The 23,090-nt window shown below is 37.3% G+C and overlaps 1 protein-coding gene across 2 annotated transcripts; it reads right to left on the reverse strand.

Moving 5' to 3' along the window:
• Positions 1-279: 279 nt before the first annotated feature.
• Positions 280-23,028, reverse strand: LOC138147285 (damage-control phosphatase ARMT1-like). Of its 2 annotated transcripts, none has more exons than XM_069069670.1 (5): positions 22,846-23,028; positions 19,220-19,325; positions 10,129-10,373; positions 4,397-4,559; positions 280-1,944 (listed from the first exon to the last, which is right to left on the reverse strand). In XM_069069670.1, exons 1-5 carry the CDS (start codon positions 22,884-22,886, stop codon positions 1,177-1,179), a joined length of 1,323 nt encoding a protein of 440 aa, XP_068925771.1. In that variant the 5' UTR covers positions 22,887-23,028; the 3' UTR covers positions 280-1,176. The 2 variants fall into 2 exon arrangements, with proteins under 2 accessions (XP_068925771.1, XP_068925773.1); XM_069069672.1 differs by lacking the exon at positions 22,846-23,028 and adding an exon at positions 15,183-15,364.
• Positions 23,029-23,090: the final 62 nt, after the last annotated feature.

Consider the following 23,090-nt stretch of genomic DNA (forward strand, 5'->3'; position numbering starts at 1 on the left):
ATTTAATTGAACTGTTAATAGATGCTGTTGTGTTTATTCTAAACAAAGTATAATACCGCACAATAACTTATCTTTGAAAAGAACCATATGTAAACGAAAATATATAATATCGATACAGAATTTTTTTCCAGCTAAGTAGGAAGAAAGGAAGCTAAACCAATCTCACAGAAATTGCATTGTATAAAGCCTGTTTTTGTGTTTCTGATATTAGTTCCTTGTATTGAGACTGTTCTTCTAATTGTCTATTTTTAATTCTGGGAGAGAAAACAAAACCAAATGGAACTTTAATGAAATTTATTAGCAAAATCCCAGAAAACAACTTTAGTTACATTTTTTAAACCAAGGTGATAAAGTGGTTATACTTTCTAAACAACTAAGACATCTTTCCAAATTCAAAGCATGAGAATAATAAATGCTATTTCAATCTGAGGCAAAGTCTATTATAACCAATTAGCAGGTAGGACATAAATTCCAGAAAAGCAACTGATCCATTTCTAAAGACAATTTGATCAAAAAATCTTTTAATTCCATGGATATAATTCATAAACATGAAAAAGATGTTACATTCTTCAATAATACAAGTCTTTCCAGTCTGTTTAATTTTTTGTAGTTCAACAACCTTCATTCAAAAAATTATATGCATGCATAAGAACACAAAATGCATATGAATGTAGGCTACTATCATTAAGAAATTCAAATACAAAAGGCAATTCCACTGAATTATTTATTAATACTATCAAGTTAATTTTCTACATCCCTGAGGTTCAAGCATCAGTTTTAAGAAATTCATCCTAATGGTACATCAATTAAAAATTATGATACCACAAGACATGTGCTGCAGCAATACAAAATAAGTAAAAATTATTTTAATATTTCTCAAAATATTAAGTACCATGTAACTTAATATACTTTCAAATGCAAAAATTAAATGGAAATATAAGTATATTTAGCTATAAAAGCAAAATTCAATTTTTACATTTATCTCAGCCTCTTTGAACCATTTGAAATAATGAATAACAGACATAAAACTTCAATGAATAATAAATGAAATGTCTTTAAGACTCTCAAAGCAGCTGAACCTAAAGAACCTCATCAAATTTAAAAAATTACTTTCCTAGGAAAGAAATGTGCTATGTTAGAGTTTCTCTTTAAAGTTTAAAAATCCCTTAAGCCAAATCAAAGTGTCCCATCAAATTGAAATATGCCATATTTTCCAATGGTCATCCACTGAGGATCAGTAACTGCAATCTGTTCCCCCTGCCCTGGTGCCAGACCTACTTGAACTTCAGCTTTTACTGTTCTGATGCTACACAGAGGTGCAGGATGAAAGCCATTCAAAGCCTGATGAAATGGAACTGTAAACCCCCATTTTCTGTCTGCTACTAATTTCCTATAGTTCAAATCACCTTTGAAAAGAACTAAATTTGACTTCTGTAGTTCGGCATACAAGTCAGGGGCAACCCAAGACATAGCACAATACTCATAAGGCAGAGTCCAAAACATATGATCTTGGTAAATCCATGTATGCTTTTTAAAATAGAGCTCCCAATTACTTCCACACTCAAACATGCACTTAATATTAGAAGCTTTTAATTCTTCAAGCACCCAATTCATGTCATTTTTATTAGTATCTGAAACATACCAGGGAATACTTTTTCCATGGAAGTGGATCTCAGTAGCCAGCTTAGATGCTAACAGAAAATCTGCTAATACCAAATCTGTAACAAGTTCAAACCCTGCATTATCCAGGACAAAATCTACTCGAGTGGTAGGAAATTTCTGCCTCATTTTCTTTCTGTTTCTAAGTAGAGACCAAAGGTGTTCCACATCATTCACTAAAATGAAAGGTTTCAGTTCTTCCAAAGCAATCAGTGGACTACATTTCTGAGAGCTGCTCTGACCACCTGAAAGTGACAGATCACACTTATTTCCCCATAACGAAACCTGAAAATACAAAATAATCATTGTTCATTACCTTGAAACAATTCAAATACTTCAAAGGCTACATCTTTAGTGGTAAAAATCATAATGGTTCCCCCATGCAATTCAAAGATAATGTATTAACTAATCTTCACATGAAAAATCATTTTGCTATGCCATCCAACAATATTTTAGTTTGACTGATGACATTTTTCACTTTAGAACCAATTGTTTTGAAATTAGAAAAACAGACAAGAGAAAAAAATTCATCCAGTCAATCACTACTGTATGGGAAAAGCAAAATTTTCCCCATTTATTTATTCTGAGCAGTTAAGATGCTAAAAATTGACTAAAATAAGTTTTTAAAAGGCTCAAATAACTAATTGTTTAAAATATTACTTAAAAATACTTTTATTCATTCCTAACCCTATCTCCAACAAAAATAAAGTAACACATAATGGTATTAATACTTTATCATTGTAGACCATTTCAATTAGAATTAAGTAGTTTTTTTAATTTTACATTTTTTTTGCTTTTTGGAGGGCAATTGGGGTTAAGTAACTTGCCCAAGGTCACACGGCTAGGTTTTGTGTGTGTGTGTGTTAAGTGTCTGAGGCCGGATCTGAACTCGGGTCCTTCTAATTGTGGGGCCGGCACTCTACTCACTGCAACACCTAGCTGACCCAAGTAGCTTTTTTTAGTGGGAAGCACTGTCCCCATGTATCCCACATCCCTTTATGATTTAGGCTGGGAGGATAGTTGTGGAGATGAAGCTTAGGCATGAAAATCCCATCCTTAATTTAAAAGTACAGTTTAGAGGGTGGGAAGAAGTTATATATAAAATCTTATACAAACACTAGAGTATTATCACTAACCATAACCATCCCATTACCACTTTTAATTAATCTCATACACCTCTTTGAACAAGGAGTGAAAATGTTGTCTAGGTAGTCTGAAATCAGTTTCTGAAAGTCAGAGGATTCCATTAAGATATTATTTAATTATGACTTCAAGCTTCACACTGTCAGCAACAGAGTGATTTATATTATTGATAATTATCTTGCTTTCACAGACTCACCCACATCTCTAGAATTTAATAGTATGCAAAACAAAATAGCTGACTAGTTTTATCAAATATAGGCCATAGTTCAAAATAAAAGATTGCAATCTGTAGAATCTAACTTTCTATCTCTAAAGCAAAACTTGCCTAGATTGCATAGGTGAAATATTTTGTTGGAAATAGGAACTGATGACTAGTTTACAAGGCTGAACTTCTAAAACATACATATATAGTTCATATATATATATATATGAACTAATTATGTAACAAAAGCAGGGGATAAAAGAGAAAGAAGCCCAAATACTATACCAGTATGTATAAAATATAGTAAGCATCAGAGAAGGGGTAGACACCTCTTCCATAGAGGGTTTATGGGTAGATATGAGTAAGAATTATATGTCATAATACATAGCTAGGTTATAATCTGAACTGATGGAAAAATACCCACACGGATGAGATCAGGGATTTATTGAAGAATTTGTGCATCTATATACATATTCACATAAGTATATTAATCTGAGAAGGTAAAAATGGAAAATAAATTCTATGTTAATGTAAAATGTATTCTGCCAAGATTGAGACATTACTGACTCTCCTAATCCAGGTCACCTGGCACCCAAAATTTAAGTAATTTAATATCAAGTAGGGAAACCCATACTCAAACTTTGGTGGAGTCAGATACTTTTGTCTGGGAGGGGGTCTGGTATAGCTGGAGGCAGTGTTTTCTCAGTTCAGATTTTTTTTGCTTTAAGGTCTAGTAAGATATGTATCCATCATTTTAGAGTTTTCCACCTAATTCATAAAAGTTTAGTGATTGTTCCTTTTAACATCAGGATAAATTTTTAAACTGATTTTAAGAAAGGAAAATCCTTTTAAGAAATATTTTGTAAAAATCTTCTGTTTAGGAGGTCTACTGAATTTTCATTTGCAAGATAATTTATTACTATAATAAGTTAACATAAATAACAATTATGTCCAAACCTACTGTGAATTTCCAAGTTTCATTCCTAGGTTTGTTGTGTCCTTGGACAGGACATAAAATGGGTGCTTCCAGAGAAACAAAAGTCAGAGCCTGCAGCTCCATGGAAGGAAAAACTTAAAGCTAGTGATTAATACTAAAGCATCTAAATTACTGTAACGAGCTGTTTAGGTGGGAAAAATCTTGCTGTTTTCATTTGAATTTAGTTATTCCATGGCCTAAGAAAGAGTTAAAATTAGTGTTAGAGTGATACTTCAGGAACCTTATCATATGTTTTTGTTTTAAGGGATCCATTATAAGTATGTATGATTGACCTTAAATGACTCAGCAAATTTAAATATATTTATGAATATGTAAAAAACCATTAACCTTTTATAATTAGAAATAAATAAATATACAAACACAGAGGGAGAGAGAGAGAACAGAGTAACATTTACCTGCAAGAGTTTAAAAAACTCATCCTTCAGTCGATTTTCATCTAGGTTTTCAATACTGTTTAACCCTTGTAGGTAACTACATAAACTCATAACAGCTTCCTTTGACTCTAAGAAATTCTGTTCTTTTGATTCTTTAAACACATCAAGGTCACTGGTTGGTGAGCTAAAATGGGGACAAAAGAAACAAGAAGTGTAAAAATAAAATACTGTATTTTAAATAGTTGTTAATATTATCCTAGTAATTCAATAGTCAATTCTTAAAAGAAACATACAATTTCTTCTATAGATCATCCTAAAAGCTTATTCTGACAAATCATAGCCCTTTCCCAATGTAAAATATTGGATAATTTGGTGTTTTTTCCCTTTTTGCCAAGTTCTTCAGATGAAAACTTCAAAAAGTCAGGAAGCACAAGGGTACAAGGAAAAACTACAGTCTTAATGACAAAAACAACAAACATTTATACAGCACTTAAGTTTTAAGTTCTTGGACTTTGTGATAGTAATGGAATATAAAGATCCCCCTGTATTGGCTTGGTTTTCAAAATTGATTGTGTTAAAACCCAGAGCTTGTTAATCCCACCTGTGGGATGGACTTGTTGATGTGAAAAGAAAATCCTTCTTCAGGGCTTCTGAACCAACAGAAAGGTTCCCAGACCCTGCAACAACAGCACTGTCCTTCACCAGTGGACAGTATTCACTCTCTGTCTGCAGGACAGTCTCAGTAGCTCTGAACCAACAGAAAGGCTCCCAGACCCCTGCAACAACAGCACTGTCCTTCACCAGTGGACAGTATTCACTCTCTGTCTGCAGGACAGTCTCAGGAGCTCTTAGCCAACAGCCAGGTTCCAGGACTTCTTCAATAACAGGACTGTCTTTCACCAGAGGACAAATCTGGCAAAACAACATCAAAACAGACAAAGTACCAGCAAAACAGCCATGTCTCCTCAGTCCTTCACAGCTCTGGGGGCAGGTCTCAAAAGTCCAGGGCGATTCAAAGTGGCCCTCAGCAATCCTCTCAGTCTCCCTCTGCCTCCACGAGGGTGCTGCTTCCAAAAAGTTCTTCTGCCTCTCTCTTGTCTCTCCAAATCTACGTCACCGCTCCTCCCAGTTCAGGACTTTCTTTTCACATCAACAAGTCCATCCCACAGGTGGGATTAACAAGCTCTGGGTTTTAACACAATCAATTTGAAAACCAAGCCAATACAGGGGGATCTTTATATTCTGTTACTATCACAGACTTATACTCACAACAACCCTGTGAGTGGGTGCTACTGCTATTCCAATTTTATAGATGAGAAAACTAAGGCAGAAAGGGGTTAACTAACTTGCCCAGGGTCAGAAAACTAAGTCTTCCAGGGGAAATTCAAACTCAGATGTTCCTGAGTCCAAATCCGACACTAACTATTTGGCCACCTAGCTGCCTTAACTTCATTATGTGGTCAAGTTTTGTTTACCCAAGTTCTGATTACCTAGGGGCAGGTTAAATTTGGAAAATTTAAAATTTAAAATTGGTTATTCCCATCTCCTCATCCCCATGCTTAACATCAATTATTTCCTAGGTCATCTCATAACAGAATATGGAGAAATAAGATTAATGTGGTCTACCTGAAAGTTTGGTTAAAGGAGACAAACAGGTTAGGTGATATAGATTTATATCATTTATTCCCTTAAAGCTAGCAGATACATGCTGCACGGAGCCAAAACATAAGTTCTGTCTGATACAAGAATGACAAAGTTTTTATATGTTTAAGACAATCCCATGGAAAAATGAACAAATGTGAAAGATGTCATGACTTTTAGTATTTTTTTAAGACTGGCTGGATTTTACAATGAAAATGACATGGTGATGTAGTGGTCTGATGTTTTCTTTTACGAAACAAATGCTGCAATGTTACCTGTTTTTTTTTTTTACTATTATACTTTTATATTTTTTAATTATTTAAAAAGTCATATTGTGCCTAAACTCTAATCTGTGTCGCTCTGATTTATGGTCTCCATGTTTTTAGAAAGAAAGTTTCTTAGTCGAATAAGTTGTAAATACAAATTGACAGACAATTAACAAAGTATATCTGAGCCTCTCCACATAGCACATGCCTGTAAGAAAGATAAGAGAAGTCCTATTATTCAGCCTTAACCGGTCTCTGAAGTTGCTGACACAGGAAAGGGCATTTTTAGTGCAGAGCAAAGCAGTCTGATTGATTAGTTCAGGCTTTGGCTCTTATTAAGGTCCAAAAATTATATTAAATGATTATCAGTGTTAAAACAAAGAAGAAAAATAGGTAAATCAGAAGAAAAAAAAACTTTCAAAATCAAGTTCGAAAGATTTGGGGACTATCTTCTATTCTAAATCATGCATACCATGGGACCCCCTTTAGATTCAGATGAAAAACTTAAAAGTTCATCATGTATAAGTTGTGACAAAGAAGTAACTTGACTGATTTGAGTTGCCTGTCCTTCATTCTTGAATTAGGACTGTGATGTCAGGAGGGTGATGCCAAGACACGCAAGTGAACTGGACTTAAAAAACTCACCAGCCTCACTTTCTCCTCCAGAGCCATCTGGGTCCAGGGGCCAGATATAGATCAGGACAACTGAGATGGCTCAGAATGCAAAGGGGACCTTGGCCTTTTCAACCTAAGGTCTTTAACAGGACTTGGGTTGATTGAGGCAACGCCCATTTAGTGATTAAGGTTTAATAAAAAATGAGACAGAGAATTGCCTAGTCAAAAAAGAAATTTGGCTCCAGAGGAGAAAGTGAGGCTGGTGACTTTGCACAGTCCTACCTCACTGAAATCCAATTCACTTGCATGTCATGGCATCACCTCCCTGATGTCATGGTCCTCTTCAAGAATGGAAAGACAAACAACAACCTCTGTGAGTAGAAAAAGAACCATCCACTGGGGACCAAACTGGAAGTGGTCAATTGAACATCTTTCTTTCCTTTCTTTCCCTTCCCTCAGTTCACACAGGGTATCACATCCTTACCAGAAGAGCTCTGCCCAAAGGAAAAGTAAATTCTAATCTCTGAAACATTTTTTTTCCCCTTTCTTAAAGATCAGCCTTAACCCCAAACCAATCAAGCTCTGAGATTGGCCAGCAATAGGTCCCAACAAGTCACTGTTTGGGCTAAGATTGGCTCAGAATGAATATAAATACCAATTGTTTTCATTTTGGCCAGAAACCCTGAGGGTCTTCCCCTCCCAGATCTAAATGAGTATTTTCCTCTTCAAAGTAGTCAAATTACAAAAATCTATGCTTATTCTAATAATGTTATCATTACTCAAAATATTTTTGGACTTCCTCTTTTGGTAATTTCTTCAGAATCCATGACACAATCTCTTATTTCACAATGTTTTGGATGATGACACTATGACTGGAATAAGTATATTAATTCCCAATGTGACTCTGAAGAAAAACATCCATTTGTATGTTTAGCTTCTACTCTATTTGTTTATATAATTCAAAATAACATCATTCAGTTGTCACTTTTGAGTATCTGAAAAGCACTTCTTACATTAAATGCCATAAATAACTAAGAACAAATTAATTATAGCCAACAAAATTTAATAATGAAGGAGAAAGGGTAGACTCCATTGAGCATCTTCTTTGAAGTTCATGAATAAAATACTTTAACAAGGGAAAAAAAGGAAATTCAAATTATCAAAGGCAGGAATTAGGATCAGCTGTGTGAGAAAAAAAGTTAAGATATGAGACCAGGGTGTCACTAAAGACAGCAAAGTAGTATAATGGATAGTGTTGGGCTTGGAACCAGGAAGAAGTGAACACTTACTAGCTGTGTTATCCTGGGCAAGTGACTTAAATGCTCTCTCCACCTCAGTTTTCTCATCTGTAAAATTGACATACCTTACAGAGTTGTTATAAAATAACATGTAAACGACTTTATAAACTAAAAAGTGTTAAAATAAAAATAAACAATACAACATAAGTACAATAGTTATAAAACAACATTCAGTGTGAAGTATGAGGGTAAAGGAAATCAAAACCAAGTTGCTCTTTACACTCTGGGGAGCAGGTGATGTTGAGGAAGAAGGACATTGCAAGCCACAGCAACAGTCTGAGGCAATGGCACAGAGGAGAGCTCAGCAAGGTGTTCAGTATGACTACAGTGGTGGGTTGTGGGAAGGAACATGAAGGGCAATCAAAAGAATTTTATTCAGAAGGCAACAATATTCACTAAAGACATATGACCAAAGGAGTGATTAGCCAGAAACTATGAGACATTTTTCTGGGAACGTACATAGATGAATTAGAAGGATAAAGACAATGGAAGTAGGAGGTTCTAAACCAGGGTGCTGAGAATGAGAAAAATGAACAAATGTGAAAGATGTCATGACTCTTAGCATTTTGCAGAGAGGGTGGCTGGATTATAGACTGTATAATGAAAATGACATGTTGATACACTAGTCTGATGTTTTCTTTTATGAAACAAATGCTGAAATGTTACCTATTTTTTACTGTTCAAAAATTTACTATTTTGCTTTTATATATTAAAATTTTTTTTTTTTGCTTTTTGGAGGGGGGAAGGTAGGGCAATTGGGGTTAAATGACTTGCCCAAGGTCACATGGCTAGTTTTATGGTAAGTGTCTGAACCTGGATTTGAACTCAGGTCCTCCTGACTCCAGGGCTGGTGCTCTATTCACTGCACCACCTAACCGCCCCTTGCTTTTATATTTTTAAATTAAAGGCCAGATAGTATCTATATGCTAAATCTCGCAACAACTGGCTAAAAACTATGAATTTGGACTTTGTGAGAAAATAAACTTTTAATATAAAATAAGCAAAGTAACAAATTTTTAAAAGAATTTTAAAATGGAATGTCAGGTACAATCAAACAGACGCAAATGCACTTCAGTGAAACCTAGCACATATATAACATATTTATAACATAACTTTTAGGAAATGAGCATCTGAAAACTTTCTGAAACTCACTTATGTTCCCACTTATACAATCTTGCTAGCTAGCTTTTATAGCTCTAAGAAGTTTTTAAAAGCTTAAGAGATGAGGTTTGAGACTACACCTGTGATTTCATTGCTATAATGAGGAAATTATTCTACCAATATAGGTCCATCACTTTCTCTGCAACTTATAAGTCCTAGAGATTTACTGAGAATACTGAGAAGTTAAGTTGCCCAGGGTCACACAATGTGTTAAAAGGCAGGATTTGAATCCAGGACTCCTTGGCTTCAAGATTAGTTCTCTTTCTACTACTGTGTTTCCCCGATAATAAGACACTGTCTTATTATTTTTTTGGAAAGAAAAACACCAGAGGGCTTATTTTCAGGGGAGGGCTTATTTTAATGAACATTGACAGCAATTTTAATAAACAGGTAAATGTGAACAAAAAAATGTACCTTTATTCAATAAGCAAATCACTGGGGAAGAACAGGATGACGCGCTCACTGCTGCAGCTCTGACTGGATGCAGCTCGGAGCGCGGCACGTGTTTCACGGGGCGGGGACGGTGCATACAGAGGGTACTGTAATGTAGCGTGTAGCGCAGGGGATCACCTTCACTACAGTAGCAATCTCAATAGGGCTTATTTTCGGGGGAGGGCTTATTTTAGAGGAATCTTACACAGTAAGGGGAGGGCTTATTTTCAGGATAGGCCTTATTATCGGGGAAACACGGTATACTACTCTACCTTTTGACAAAAAACATACTGACTTAAAAATACATTAAGTAACATAATTTGACAAAATATTAACTTACCTTAGCATTAATGCTTCATAAACTCTACGGTACATGTAACACTCTACATACAACCAAGGGGATTGAAACCAGCTTATTTTGTTATAATTTTCATTTAAAAGACTATAGTGATATTCCAGGCATTGGTTCCATATGTCAGTATCAACACAGTTATCAGTCAAAGGTAGTAATGGCTCATCAGTTTGTAGTTCATTTAGTAACTTAGAAAGAAGAGAGATAAATTTCTTTTCTGCTTCAGTGCCTACCTGGAAAAGAGAATAAAAATTATCTTTCACAAATTGTATTCTTCATAAATTATATTTTTTAGGCATCTGAAGCTCAAAAAGCAAAATTGCTTTTTTTTTAAAATTTACATTTTTTTTAAAAAATTTATTATTAAGCAATCGGGGTTAAGTAACTTGCTCAAGGTTACAAGGCCAGTTATTTCTGGGTGTGGTGCTAAGTGTGCGAGCCCGGGATTCGATCTCCAGGTCATCCCAACACTGGAGCCGGTGCTCTTACTCTCTGAGCCACCTGGCCGCCCCTAAGCAATTGGGGTTAAGTAACTTGCTCAAGGTTACACGGCCAGGTGTTTCTGGGTGGGTGCTAAGTGTCTGAGCCCGGGATTCGATCTCCAGGTCTTCTCAACACTGGAGCCGGTGCTCTTACTCGCTGTGCTACCTGGCTGCCCCGCAAAATTGCTTTTTAAGAGTCCTGGATTTTACAGCTGCCAAAAGCTATTTAGAATGTACCATGTTTCAATCAAGAATTCCGAAGTTCCCAATCACTTCCTATTCATGCAGGTTTCATGAATATATACATGAATATACTCCAGAAAAACCCAATACCAGATGATAGTAACCAATATAGTGAATTGTGTGTTTAGGACAAAACCCAACCCCACCTCAAATATATGTAACAATTAAGATAAGAAAAAAAAAAGGAAATAAATCACTAGAAGATTAACAGAAAGACTATACAAAATAAGCAGAAAAGAAAACCAAATCCAGTGAACAGATACTTTGGGATAAAAGAAAGCAAAGAGAAATAACTATAATAAAGACTACAATATCAGCAACTCTATCTCTAGAAGAGAGGATGAAATATTATAGAAACTTCCAGAAAGTGTTTTGCACCAATAACTTACATCTAAATAGGATTTTATATAGGAATTTAAAGTCTACAAAACAATTTTTATCAATTGTCTCATTGTGGCTTCAAAGCAACTTGATGAAATAGGGGACCACAGGTATTATCCACCTTCTCTACAGATGAGGAAAATATAGTTCAGTCATTTAAATGATTTGTCTAGGGTAGAATTTGAACCCTGACTCCAAGACCAACACTGTCCATTATGCTACAATGTCTTTGAGAGATATAAGGAAATATCTGGTAGCTCCTAAGACTGTAGGAAGAATGCAAGAATATGAAAATAGAATTGATAATGTTAAAAGGACAGCGGAAAATCTCAAAGAAGTAGTATATTCTCTGAGGAGTAAAGTGGTTCAAACAAAAAATGAAGAGATGAATAAAAACTTTTAAATGGTAAAACTGGAGAAAAATCTTTATAAACTCAAGCAAGCGAACTTTATGACACAGGTTAACAAGATAACCAAAAGATTATAGTTCTCCATGGGAAAAAAAAAACAGGAAGAAACAAAAGAACCTGAAAATCACATTCTAGAATATCATCTAAGAAAATTACACACAAGAGAAACATAGGTAGAGCACAAATTGAGAGAAACTTTAGGACAAAATGAAAATAGAACCCTAATTGAACTAACTCAGAAATGGATCTGATTAGGGCAGCTAAGTGGCACAATGAATAGAGCACCAGCCCTGGAGTCAGGAGGACCTGAGTTCAAAAACAGCCTCACACACTTAACACACTTACTAGACATGTGAAATTGGGCAAGTAACTTAACCCCAATTGCCCTGCCTTCCCCCCTTCAAAAAAAAAAAGAAAAGCAGAAATGGATTTGATTAATTCTATAGCTACCATGTCAAAGAGAGAACTCACATGCATCCAGGAGAAGGCAATTTACATTACCAGCAAAAATCAATCAATTTAAACTGGGAAAAATTCAATAAGGGCAAGGAATTAGAAGCCAAAATGCTAAAAAAAAAAAAAAAAAGGCAAGAGAAACTGGCCTGTGCCCCAAAATTGTCTATCCATCAAAAAAAAGTGTACTTTGTCATGAAAAAAGATGATTCATCTATAAGGTTTAAAAAATTTTTTTAATTCTTTCCTGATGAGAAATATAGCACTGAAGAGGATATCTGACATGTAAACTGACCAAGCAACTGAATCTTAAAGAAGGTAAATTAGAACAGTATGCAAGTAAGGAATAAAGGATAACTAAATGCTAACCTGCTTTAAGAATGTGATCAGTTTCCTTTGACCCAGCAATACCACTCCTAGGGTTATATCCCTCCCAAAGAGATCACAGAAGTGGGAGGAAGACCCATATGTACAAAAATGTTTAAGCAGCTCTTTTTGTGGTGGCAAAGAATTGGAAATTAAGGGGGTACCCATCAATTGGGGAATGGCTGAACAAGTTGTGGTATATGCATGTTATGGAATACTATTGTGTTATAAGAAACGAGGAGCAGACGGTCTTCATATTTACCTGGAGAGGTTTATACAAACTGATGCTGAGTGAGAAGAGTAGAACCAGGAGAAATTTGTACACAATTACAGACACAACGTATGTGTGATGACCAACTTTGATAGACTGGACTCTTGTCAGCAATGCAGGGATATAAGTCAATCCCAAAAGACTCATGATGGAGAAAATATGTGCATCCAGAGAAAGAACTAGAAAGAACTGAGTTTATATCCAGGTGGAAGCAAAATACCTGATCTTTTTCCTTCTCTTGTTTGGTTTTATGTCCTCTTTACCATTTTTCATTCCATCTGATACAATCCGTCTTTATAACCTGACTAATGTATAATGTGAAAGTATTTACAGATCCTATACTTGACTATATGCTACTATGGGGGGGAGGGGGACAAAATTTGAAACTCAAGGAATTGTGGAATTGAATCCTGTAAATAAAAGGAAACAAACAAATTAATTAAAAAATGAAAAAAAAAAGAATGTGATTAGTTTATTACATAGACATTTAAGCCAAAATTTTTTTTAAATTACTAAAAGGAAGAATCTGCGAAAAAGGACATGAAAGAAACAGAAATGAAGGACTCAATGAGAGGGGATGAAGTGAAATCTTTCTTAAAATTAGGTACCTACCAGAAAAGATGGTGGAGCAGAAGAAGTACAGACAAGTTCCTCTTACAATTACACTAATAAAGATCTAAAAAGAGTATCAAACTAAGTACTGTTTCGGAAATCTGAGGAGCAACCTCCAAGATCAAAACTGGAATAGGCCTAGAATGGCATTCTTAATTCTCTGACCCTGGTTAGGAGTGAAGATTCAGTCCCAGCCTTAGACCAGGACTACAGCTGCAAAGAAAGGATCACAAGCTCACATCAGGATGAGCAGAGAGTGGGGCTGCTCTGAACCAGCAGGCCCTTCTAGCTAGCTACCTGAGGGAAGAAGAGGAGACAGTGTATGGAGGCAGCAATCATGTCTTTGGAACTCCAAGAGGCATCTCTGTAGCTATGTTGCCTCGAACCAAACTAAGGACTGGAGGCAAGAAAGTCAAGAAAGGAGGTGATTAGAGCATGTCTTAAATCAGATTGCACAGGACAATGAAAGTTGGCAGTTCCATACAAACCCCCTCCCCCATAACCCCTGAAAAACACAGCATTCAATTCCCACAGTAGTAGGCCCTCAGATAATCAGAGACAGGGGCAAACTAGGCCATGATAGCCCTGTCAGCTATACACAGAACCTGGCCCTAGGCCAAAGTCCCAATCTGGGAAGGATGAAAAATGGATAAATAAAAAAGGCTGTCACAATAAAAAGACATCATGAAGGGTTTTTAAATGATATAATAAATAAAATGAGAGTACAAGAGGACAGAACCAGAAAAGAAGTAACAGAGGAAAAAGCTCATAAAGAGAACAGTTTAGCATAAAAGTTACAAAACCTTACTCAAAAGACTCCTTGAAAATGACAACAAACAGAAGTTAATGTCACCATGAGACAAAACATTTTCTAAGAAGTTAAGATTGAAAAAATAAAAGAAAATGTAAGGTATCTTAAAAAAAACTGAAATGGAAAGCATGAAGGAGAGAGATTAAGAATACGTGGACTACCTGAAAGGCACAACCGAAAAAAAAAAGAGCCAGGATATTCAATTTCAAGAAATCATAAATGGAGACTGCCCAAAATCATCAGAACAAGAGAGCAAAGTAAAAACAGAAAGACTCAATCAGTCATCTCCTTAAAGAAATATCAAAATGAACTGAGAGCTTCCAGGACAAAAAAAAGTTCTTTCAAGCAGTCAGGAAAATAAAGTTAAGAACCAAGTAATCATAGTCAGAATTGTTGATGACCTACCGGGCTTTTTTCCTCTGAAAATTGCTCTACCTATCCTTTGATCACTTTTCACTTAGGGAAAGTAAAATGGCTTGAGGTGAGAGGGTGGGGGTGGGGGGGATTGAGGCAGGGAAACTCAATGAGGCTGCTGAAGTAATCTAGGTTAGGGATGATTAAAGCCTTCTGAACTAAAGTGACAGCTGGGTAAGTAGAGAAAGAGAGGACTGGATATGAGAGATATTATTTAGGTAAAAAAAAAAAAGCAAAATTTGGAAACTGAGTGGAGATGTCGGGAAATGAATCCAGGATAATGCTAAGATTACAGACCTGAGACACTAAAAGGATGGCAGTGCCTTTAACAGAAAAAAAAGAAAGTTTGGAAGAGGTAAGATTTAAGAGAAAAGATATGTTGAGTTTCTGATATCTCTGAGAATCTAGTTTGAAATGGCATTTAGGGAACTAGGACTGAAGATTAGGGAGAAACTGCGGCTGGATTTTTAGATTTTAGGGTCATCTACATAAAGATGATAATTTAACCCATGGGAGCTGATAAAGATACCAAAAATACTGAGGGAGAAGAAAAGGCCCAGGACAGAACCTTGAGAAACACTCACTATACATACACTTACTTTACCAATAGCACTATATAATAACTATCACATAAAACAATGGTAGTTTCTATGGGAGAAAAAGTGTTCAGTGTTCCAATTTAGGATTTTCAATGAGAAGGGGCAGGAAGATGATCCCTTAAGCATCCATTAGCTGTGTGATCCTAGAAAAATCTTTAACTTCTCAGAGACTGTGTTCTCATCTGAAAAAAAAAAAAAAGGGGGTGTTGAACTAGGGATCTCTAAGTTCCCTTCCAGTTCTAGCTTAATGATCCCTTGAATATTTAGTGAATCATAAAAGCAGTTGGGGCCTGAGAAGAGAGATACTGGGAAATGAGAGCATATTAAAAAGGAGGCAGGATGTCCCCACCAGTCAGAACTCAGGTCAATACTAAGAGATATAAGCTAACTTATGGGATAAAACAGGCTTTTATGGAATAATCTTAGAAACTAACCACCATGTGTAAGATTTTTTTTTTCAGTGGGGAAAAAATTTATTAAAACAGGTCCTTTCACTTTGTTCCCACACATGTCATCCATAATTATCCATTAGATAATATACAGAAATAGACTTGATGAAAGTATCATCACAATAAGAGTATATATGTTTTTTTTCTTTCAAATGTTTTATTAACTTCTGATTTACATCATTCATTTCTGCCAGATTTTGAGTTACAAATTTTCTCCTCATTTTTCCCCTACCCACCACCCCAAAATAGCAGTCCCACAGGATATCCCCTCCTCCAAACTGCTCTCTCCCATATCCCTTTCAACTTTTCCGGGGATCTCTATGCCCCAGTGCCTGTATATCTTATTTCCCAATTACATGTAAAATAGTATTAATAATAATAAATATATATATGTGTGTGTGTGTGTGTGTGTGTGTGTGTGTGTGTGTGTGTGTGTGTGTGTGTATTTAAACATTTGATTTTAAAGCTTTGAATTCCAGATTCATTCCCTTCCTTCCTTGTCACCCACCCTCACTGGGAAGATAAGCAGTTCAGTATAGGTTGTACATGTGTGGCTAATGCAAAACAATAACATAGTAGATATATTGTAAAAGACTGACTATATTTCCCTCCCTCCTATCCCACCTTCCACTTGTTCTATTCTCTACTTTGATCCTGTCCCTTTTCAAAAGTGGGTGCTTCCAACTTCCCTGCCCACCCCTGCCTGCCCTCCCTTCCATCGTCCCCCTCTCATCCCCTTCCCCTCTACTGTCCTGTAGGGTGAGATACCCTATTTAGTATGTATTTCATTCCCTCCTCAAGCCAAATTCAATGGGAATAAGGTTGACCCATTCCCTTTTGCCTTCCTATTCTTCCACTCCATTGTAACTATTTTCCCTTGCCTCTTCCATGAGATAGTTTACCCCATTCTGTCTCTTCCCAACCCCTCTCATTATAATCCTCTCTCACCTCTTAATTTCACCTTTTAAGTATCATACCTTTCCTGTTAAATTGGTCCTGTGCCCTCTATCTATGTATACCTGTAAACATATATAAACACATTCACATATATATTCATATGCCCATATACCCTCATATATAGACATATATACATAAATACACACACATATTTCTATTCCCTTCAACTACTGAGAAAGGTTTCATAAGTTACAATTATTGTTTTTCCAGGTAGGAATGTTAATAGTTCAACTTAGATAAGTTCCTTATGATTTCTTTTCCCTGTTTACCTTCTCATGCTTCTTGTATCTGAATGTCAAATTTTCTATTCAACTCTGGTTTTTTCAACAAGAATGCTTTAAAGTCCTCTATTCCACTGAATGACCATATTTTCCCCTGAAACATGATACTCCAGAATATCATATTCCAAGCCCTTCGATCCCTCAGTGTAGAAGCTGCCAGATCCTGGGTTATCCTGATTGTGTTTCCATAATATTCAAACTGTTTCTTCCTGGCTGCTTGTAATATTTTCTCCTTAATCTGGGAATTCCAGAACCTGGCTATAATATTCCTAGGAGTTTCCTTTTTGGGATCTTTTCCAGGAGGTGATCGGCGGATTCTTTCAACCTCTATTTTGCCCTCTGGTTCTAAAACATCAGGGCAGTTTTCTTTGAGAACTTCTTGGAGGATGATTTCTTGGTTCTTACTTTGATCATGGCTTTCAGGTAGTCCAATAATTTTTAAATTATCTTTCCTGGATCTATTTTCCAGGTCAGTGGTTTTTCCCATGAGGTATTTCACCTTGCCTTCTATTCTTTCATTTGTTTGGATCTATTTAACAGCATCTTGATTTCTCATAAAGTCATTAGCTTCCATTTGCTCTAATCTAATTCTGAAGCAATGATTCTCCTCAGTGAGCTTTTAAGATTCTTTTTCCATCTGGCAAATTCGACTTTTTAAGGCATTCTCCTCATTGCCTTTTTGAGCCTCTTTTGCCATTTGAGTTAGTGTAATGGGAATGCAAATTTGGAAGATCTTCCCTGCCCCTTGGCTAAAGTGCACCTGAAGCCTGGGGTGGGAGGCTTGTTTTTCAGTAGATACTTCTTGATTGGCCAGTGAGTCAATAAGGTTGTTACATTCTCTGAGCCAGGAGAAGGGTATATAAGCCCTGATGTGTAGCTTTGTTTTGGGGGCTCACTTTGAGAAGTGTTCTGTGATTTGATCTGTATTCTGGGAAGCCGTTGTCCAGGGCCCCCCCAGCTTTGAAAAACCCAGATGCTGATTTGGTATGGATGTAATGGTTGGACAGTTTGGAAATCTGTCTACTTGATCTGTTTCTGTCTTGATAATTCTGACTGTATGCTTTGAAGTTCGGGGTGCTGACCTTTTTCCCCTGAACAAGGTAAACGATATATGTCTGACTGATTAAAGTAAGCTTGTTAACCCATTTTGAGTTGCTTTCCTTTAACAAAGCAGATCCAAGAACCTGTGTGAGCAGCAAACCCTGAGGATGTGCTTGGGGTGCTTGCTGCTACAGTTAGTCAATTTTTTAAGGTGATGTTTTCCTCAGTCAGGCTGTTGACTCTCGTTTCATAATTTTCTTGCATTGTTCTCATTTCTCTTCACAATTTTTCCTCTACTTCTCTTATCTGCTTCTTAAGGTCCTCTATGGCCTATAACCAGATCATATTTTCCTTTGAAGCTTTTGGTGCAGGAGTTCTGACATCACTGTCTTCCTCCTGTTCCATGCTTTGCTCCTTTTTGTCCCCAAAATAGGAGTCTAATGTTGGAATCTTCTGTCTGCTGTTTCCTTTGCCTGGTCATGTTGCCCCTCAGTCACTTGACCCCTGGGCTTTTTGCCACAGTAGGAGTCTGCCACCAGACAGGGGACCTTTCGTCCCAAACGCTGGGGTTTTCTCAGCTGCCGGAGGTATTAGATGGGTGCCCTCTCTGAGGCCTCCACACCCTCTGGCAAGCTGGACACACACCCTAGGACCTCCACCCTAGACTGCAATCCAGATCCAAGCAGCTTAAAGCAAGAGCGATTACCCCTCAGACTGGTGCTTGGTTCCCCTACACTCTGCAGGCCAGGAGCTAAAGCTGCCACAAGGTGTTGACTGGCTGTTCCGGCATCTCACCCCAGGGGCAAAAGCCATGCACTCCCACTTACTGGGTCCAAAGTCCAGACTGCACTGACCTCTCCCTTTGTCCTTCGAATCTATGTGTTGACAAATCTGGAAAGGGCCACAGCTGCTGCTGATCTGGAGTCCCTCCAGTGGGCGGCTGGTCAGGCCCGCCCTGGGGCTGGGCTCTGCCCCCAACGGGCTGCACTGGCAGATTCCTGCCAGGCTGCCCGGCTGTCCTCAGCAGGAGGTTAGCTTCTCTGTGTCATTTTGTGGGTTCTGCAGCTCCAAAGTTTGTTTAGAGTCCCCTTTTTACATGGATTGGGGAAGATGGAAGCTGGAGCCGCAGGGAAGTCCTGCTTCTTATTCCACCATTTTGACTCCTCCTCCAGATTTTAATAAAAACACATCAGTATCATTATCTATTATTAAATGAAAAGACTGAAGTCAAAAGACTTATTTAGTAATATTTACCAGGTACCTGTTTAATTGTTAATCAAAAGAGAATTATTAAATGTACAACCCTTACCTCTCCAAGCTTCTCAAAGAACTCATTTTTATGTTGCTGCAATGCAGTAATGATCTTTTTTAGGATCTGTGGTGCTCGGTTTTTCATTGTAAAATTTGCAAAAGATCTAAAAGAGAAAGGTAATACACATTAGTATGTTGTGCAGTGATAATAAGATATAAACAGTAATAAATCTGGTATCCCTCACTTACAAAATACATTTCCACTTCACAATTCACATACTTCTTATGTCATTATTAGTATGCCAATGTATACTTTTTTGAAATAAAGTAGTGAAATATAAGAGCTAAATGGTATGCTTTTCAATTTATTTCAGCAAACATTTATCAAATATCTATTATACAAAAGGTACCAAGGATACAAAAATTTAAATAGAAAAAAAGTCCCTATTTTAAGAGTTTAGAATCTAGTAGGAGAGCTAATAATTTTCTTACTACTATTTTAGCTAATTGTGCAAGTGTATAGGAGACATAAATCTCCAATGACCTATCTATTTGATACTTCCATTTATGGGTAATATGTGTATCTCCCAAATGTAATCCCTATCATCCAGAGATACTACCCTAAAAGCAAATTCTTTCTTCTATATAATGTCCCCCAGGACTTTTATTTCTATTCACCGACCTCTAATTCTCTACCCCAAAACACTACACAACCCCATTTTCCCCTAGTTGCTCTTTCTTTTATGCCCTTTGGGTCACTCATTCCAGTATTAAACTCCCTTTATGCTCTATCTCTTCCTTCCATTAGCTGAAACGTGGCTTTCCCAAGAAATCTGGATCTCTGGTATTCTCCCTGGCTGCTCCATCTTCTCCCTTTCTATCCCTCACTTCAGGTAGAATTGGCACACTTCTTACTCTCCACTACCAATTCTAAACTCTTGCTCTGCAAGCCTCACTCAAGTCATTCAACAATTCAAGATTCAATGAAACTCAATTCAGTAGAAATTTATTCTAGCAATACTATCTTCCCTGATCTGCCATCCATCTATCTACCTGATGGGGTGATTGGACCTAGACCCCTAAAAGGAAAAGATCAAGTCTTTGAAAGCAACCCAGTCCCTCAATTTTCCCATATATTTCAGCAGCCTAGATAACTGGCATCCCCGCCAAGTCATCTGGCCCATCCTAGCCCACTGAGATAGCTGACAGTCCTTCACAGTGGCTCTAGGCCCATCCTAGACTACTTAATACTCTTCACTAATACACCTGACCCGCTCCAGGCTATTTACCATTCCTTCAGCCCATCCAGATCTTTTCAGTGTCCTTTTTTGTGTGTATAAATATCAGTCTTACCCCCATTAAGCTGCAGATTCTCCCTGGCTTTAAAACAATCTTGCTACTCTGACTGAAAGAAGGCTTGAGTGCTTGAAATCTTTTCTGGCAGACCCCCTCTCCCCCCAGACCCTTACATTTTTGGGTTCCAAGCAACCCAAACTGCATCATATCCACCCTGGAGACACTTTTCTTCCTCTGAAACTCTGGTACCTGACTTAGTTTTTCATTTTTTCCAAGACTCATGTAAATGGTTCAGGAGTACTTTAGCTGTAGACATCTTTTCCTTGTTATTTCTTGCATCTTGTTCTTCACTAATTCTGAATTTAGGTCTGATGAGTCAAAGACATGACTGTACACAGACACCTTACTCAGGAATAAAATGCAAATCAATCATTCCTTTTCTGTTAAGGTATGTCATTGACTTCATTCTTTAAGGCATTATTTGATGACCACTATTTCCCCGACTTACCTCTTCTTTTTTTTAAAATTCAGTTTAATTTTTCTTGGTTACATTTTAAGTTCCAAATTATTTCCCTCCTTCTCCACCCTTAACTAGAGGACACAAATGTATATACATACATATACACATATAGATAATGTAAAACCATACTATCCTTTTTTTTTGCTGAAGGTGGATAGCATTTTCCTTCATAAATCCTTCGTAGTTGATTTGAATATTTACAATATTTGGAATATCCCTAGTCCTTCACAATTATTCTTCAAGCAATATTGTTCTTACTAGTTCCAATATTCTCTTAATTCTGCTCATTTCACACAACTCTTTCCATGATTTCCTAAGACACACCTGTTCATCATTTCTAACAACATAACAGTATTCCATTTCACAATCATAGGCAACAATTTGTTTGAGGGCAAGGGGACTCCCTTGGGCTATCTAGACAAAAGAATCTGTCTCCACATAAGCATGAGCATAGCCCAATGGGCATCCCTACTTTTGATTAAATTACTTGCAAGCTTTCGTGAGGGCTGATCAGGATCAGAAGTCAATGAAATCTCATAATCAGTAATGTCCTTCAGAAGAAAAACTGAACTTAAGAAAAAGTCAGCACTTTGGAAGAAGAGGGTTGGGGGAAGATCCAAGATATTGGTTATTAATAATTAATAATATTTTGTAAAAAAATCTTTTAAAAAGATAGAAGTTATAAATACAATGAATATGCATATAATTGGCCCGACTCTTCAGAGGAAATAGGATCAAATCATTTAAAATGCTTTGCAAAAGTTTAAGACACTATATATATGTTCACCGTAGCTATTTTTACAGGAACATTGTACAGCAACAAGGAACTTCATAAATTATTTAACTTAATCTCATTCTCAAACACGTTGGTCAATAAATATTAAGCACCAATTAAGGGCCAGGCACCCCGCTAAGGATTGTTAGTACAAAGAGGCAAAAGAACATTCTTGCCCTCAAGCTCACAATCCAAGGAGTGACAAGCAAGCAAACAAACATGTACGAAAGAATAAGAGATACACAATTAAAAGAGGGAAGGCAGTAGAATTAACAGTTGAGAACGGTTTCCTGTAGATGAGATTTTACTTGTTAAAACAGCAGGCCGAGAGGAGGGAGGGAGTACATTCCAGCATGGAGTACAGCCTGAAAAAATGTCCAGCCCAGAGAGATAGGAATGTTTGGGAGAAAGGTTATTATACTGGGAACTGAGGAGCCTGGGAGCACTAGCACTAGAAGGGTCTGGAATGCCAAGCAGAGGGTCTTTTATGTGCTCCCACAGGTATAGGGAGCCACTAGAGTTCGATGAGTAGGGGAATGACATGATCTGTGACTTAAAATCACTTAAGCATCTGTATGGAGAATGGACTGGAGTAGGATGAGACTTGAAGATAATCCAAGCTTGTGTTGATTAGGTTGTGACTTGCCCAAGGTCACACAGCTACGCGCGGGTGGTAGAGTCAGAACTGGTACCCAGGTCTCCCAAGTTTCCCTCTAATTTTCTTTCCCCTACATCGCGCTTTTACCTTAGACACTTAGAAATTTCTACTAAGGGGAATAACTTCAAAAAAGTGGTCTTGAGTTCTAAAAAACTAAGTACCCTAAAGGGGAGACGCGAAAAAAAAAAAAGAAAACTTTTCATTTAGAGGCACTTCAAATTGGGGTCCAGAGAGGGTATGACTTGCCCACAGTCACACAGCACGGTGCTGGAGCCAGCTCGAGCCGGCTCCATTTTTGCCTGGGAACCAGAAGGGGGCACGCATCCTTTCTCCTTCGCTCCGTTACTGGCCCGGTTCTGCTCGGGTTCAAGGACCCGACCCTAGTGGTGGGCAAGGGGAGGGTGCAGGGGAAAAAGAGAGCAAAGATAAACGAACCCTTCCTCTTTGGCCGACATTTGAGGTGGAAGCGCATCCATCGCGACTCGGCCTCCTTCAACTTCTCGCTCCGCCACAAGAAGCAAGGTTAGTACCCTGAAGAAAAAGAAGGCCAAGTCCGTGAAGAGTCAGAAGTCGCCGGCCGCGTCGTCCACCCCCGCCTCCTCCCCGCCCACAAATATACTGCACGTTTTGTTTTGAATAAACAAACTTTATTCAACTTCTCCTTACAGGACAGTCAGACG

This window comes from Petaurus breviceps, unplaced genomic scaffold (genome assembly GCF_028583685.1).
Source record: "Petaurus breviceps papuanus isolate PSGF00001 unplaced genomic scaffold, PetGlider_PUasm1.0 90784, whole genome shotgun sequence".
NCBI classification, from domain to species: Eukaryota; Metazoa; Chordata; class Mammalia; order Diprotodontia; family Petauridae; genus Petaurus; species Petaurus breviceps.

Bases quoted from the DNA above. Each gene is read 5' to 3' on its own strand.
- LOC138147285 (XM_069069670.1), bottom strand. From the start codon at position 22,886: ATGGATGCGCTTCCACCTCAAATGTCGGCCAAAGAGGAAGG. The intron at 4,560-10,128 runs GTAAGTTAATAT...TCCCCATTTTAG, and splicing joins TATGAAGCATTAATGCTAAG to CTCACCAACCAGTGACCTTG. The intron at 1,945-4,396 runs GTAAATGTTACT...TTGTATTTTCAG, and splicing joins AGTTTTTTAAACTCTTGCAG to GTTTCGTTATGGGGAAATAA.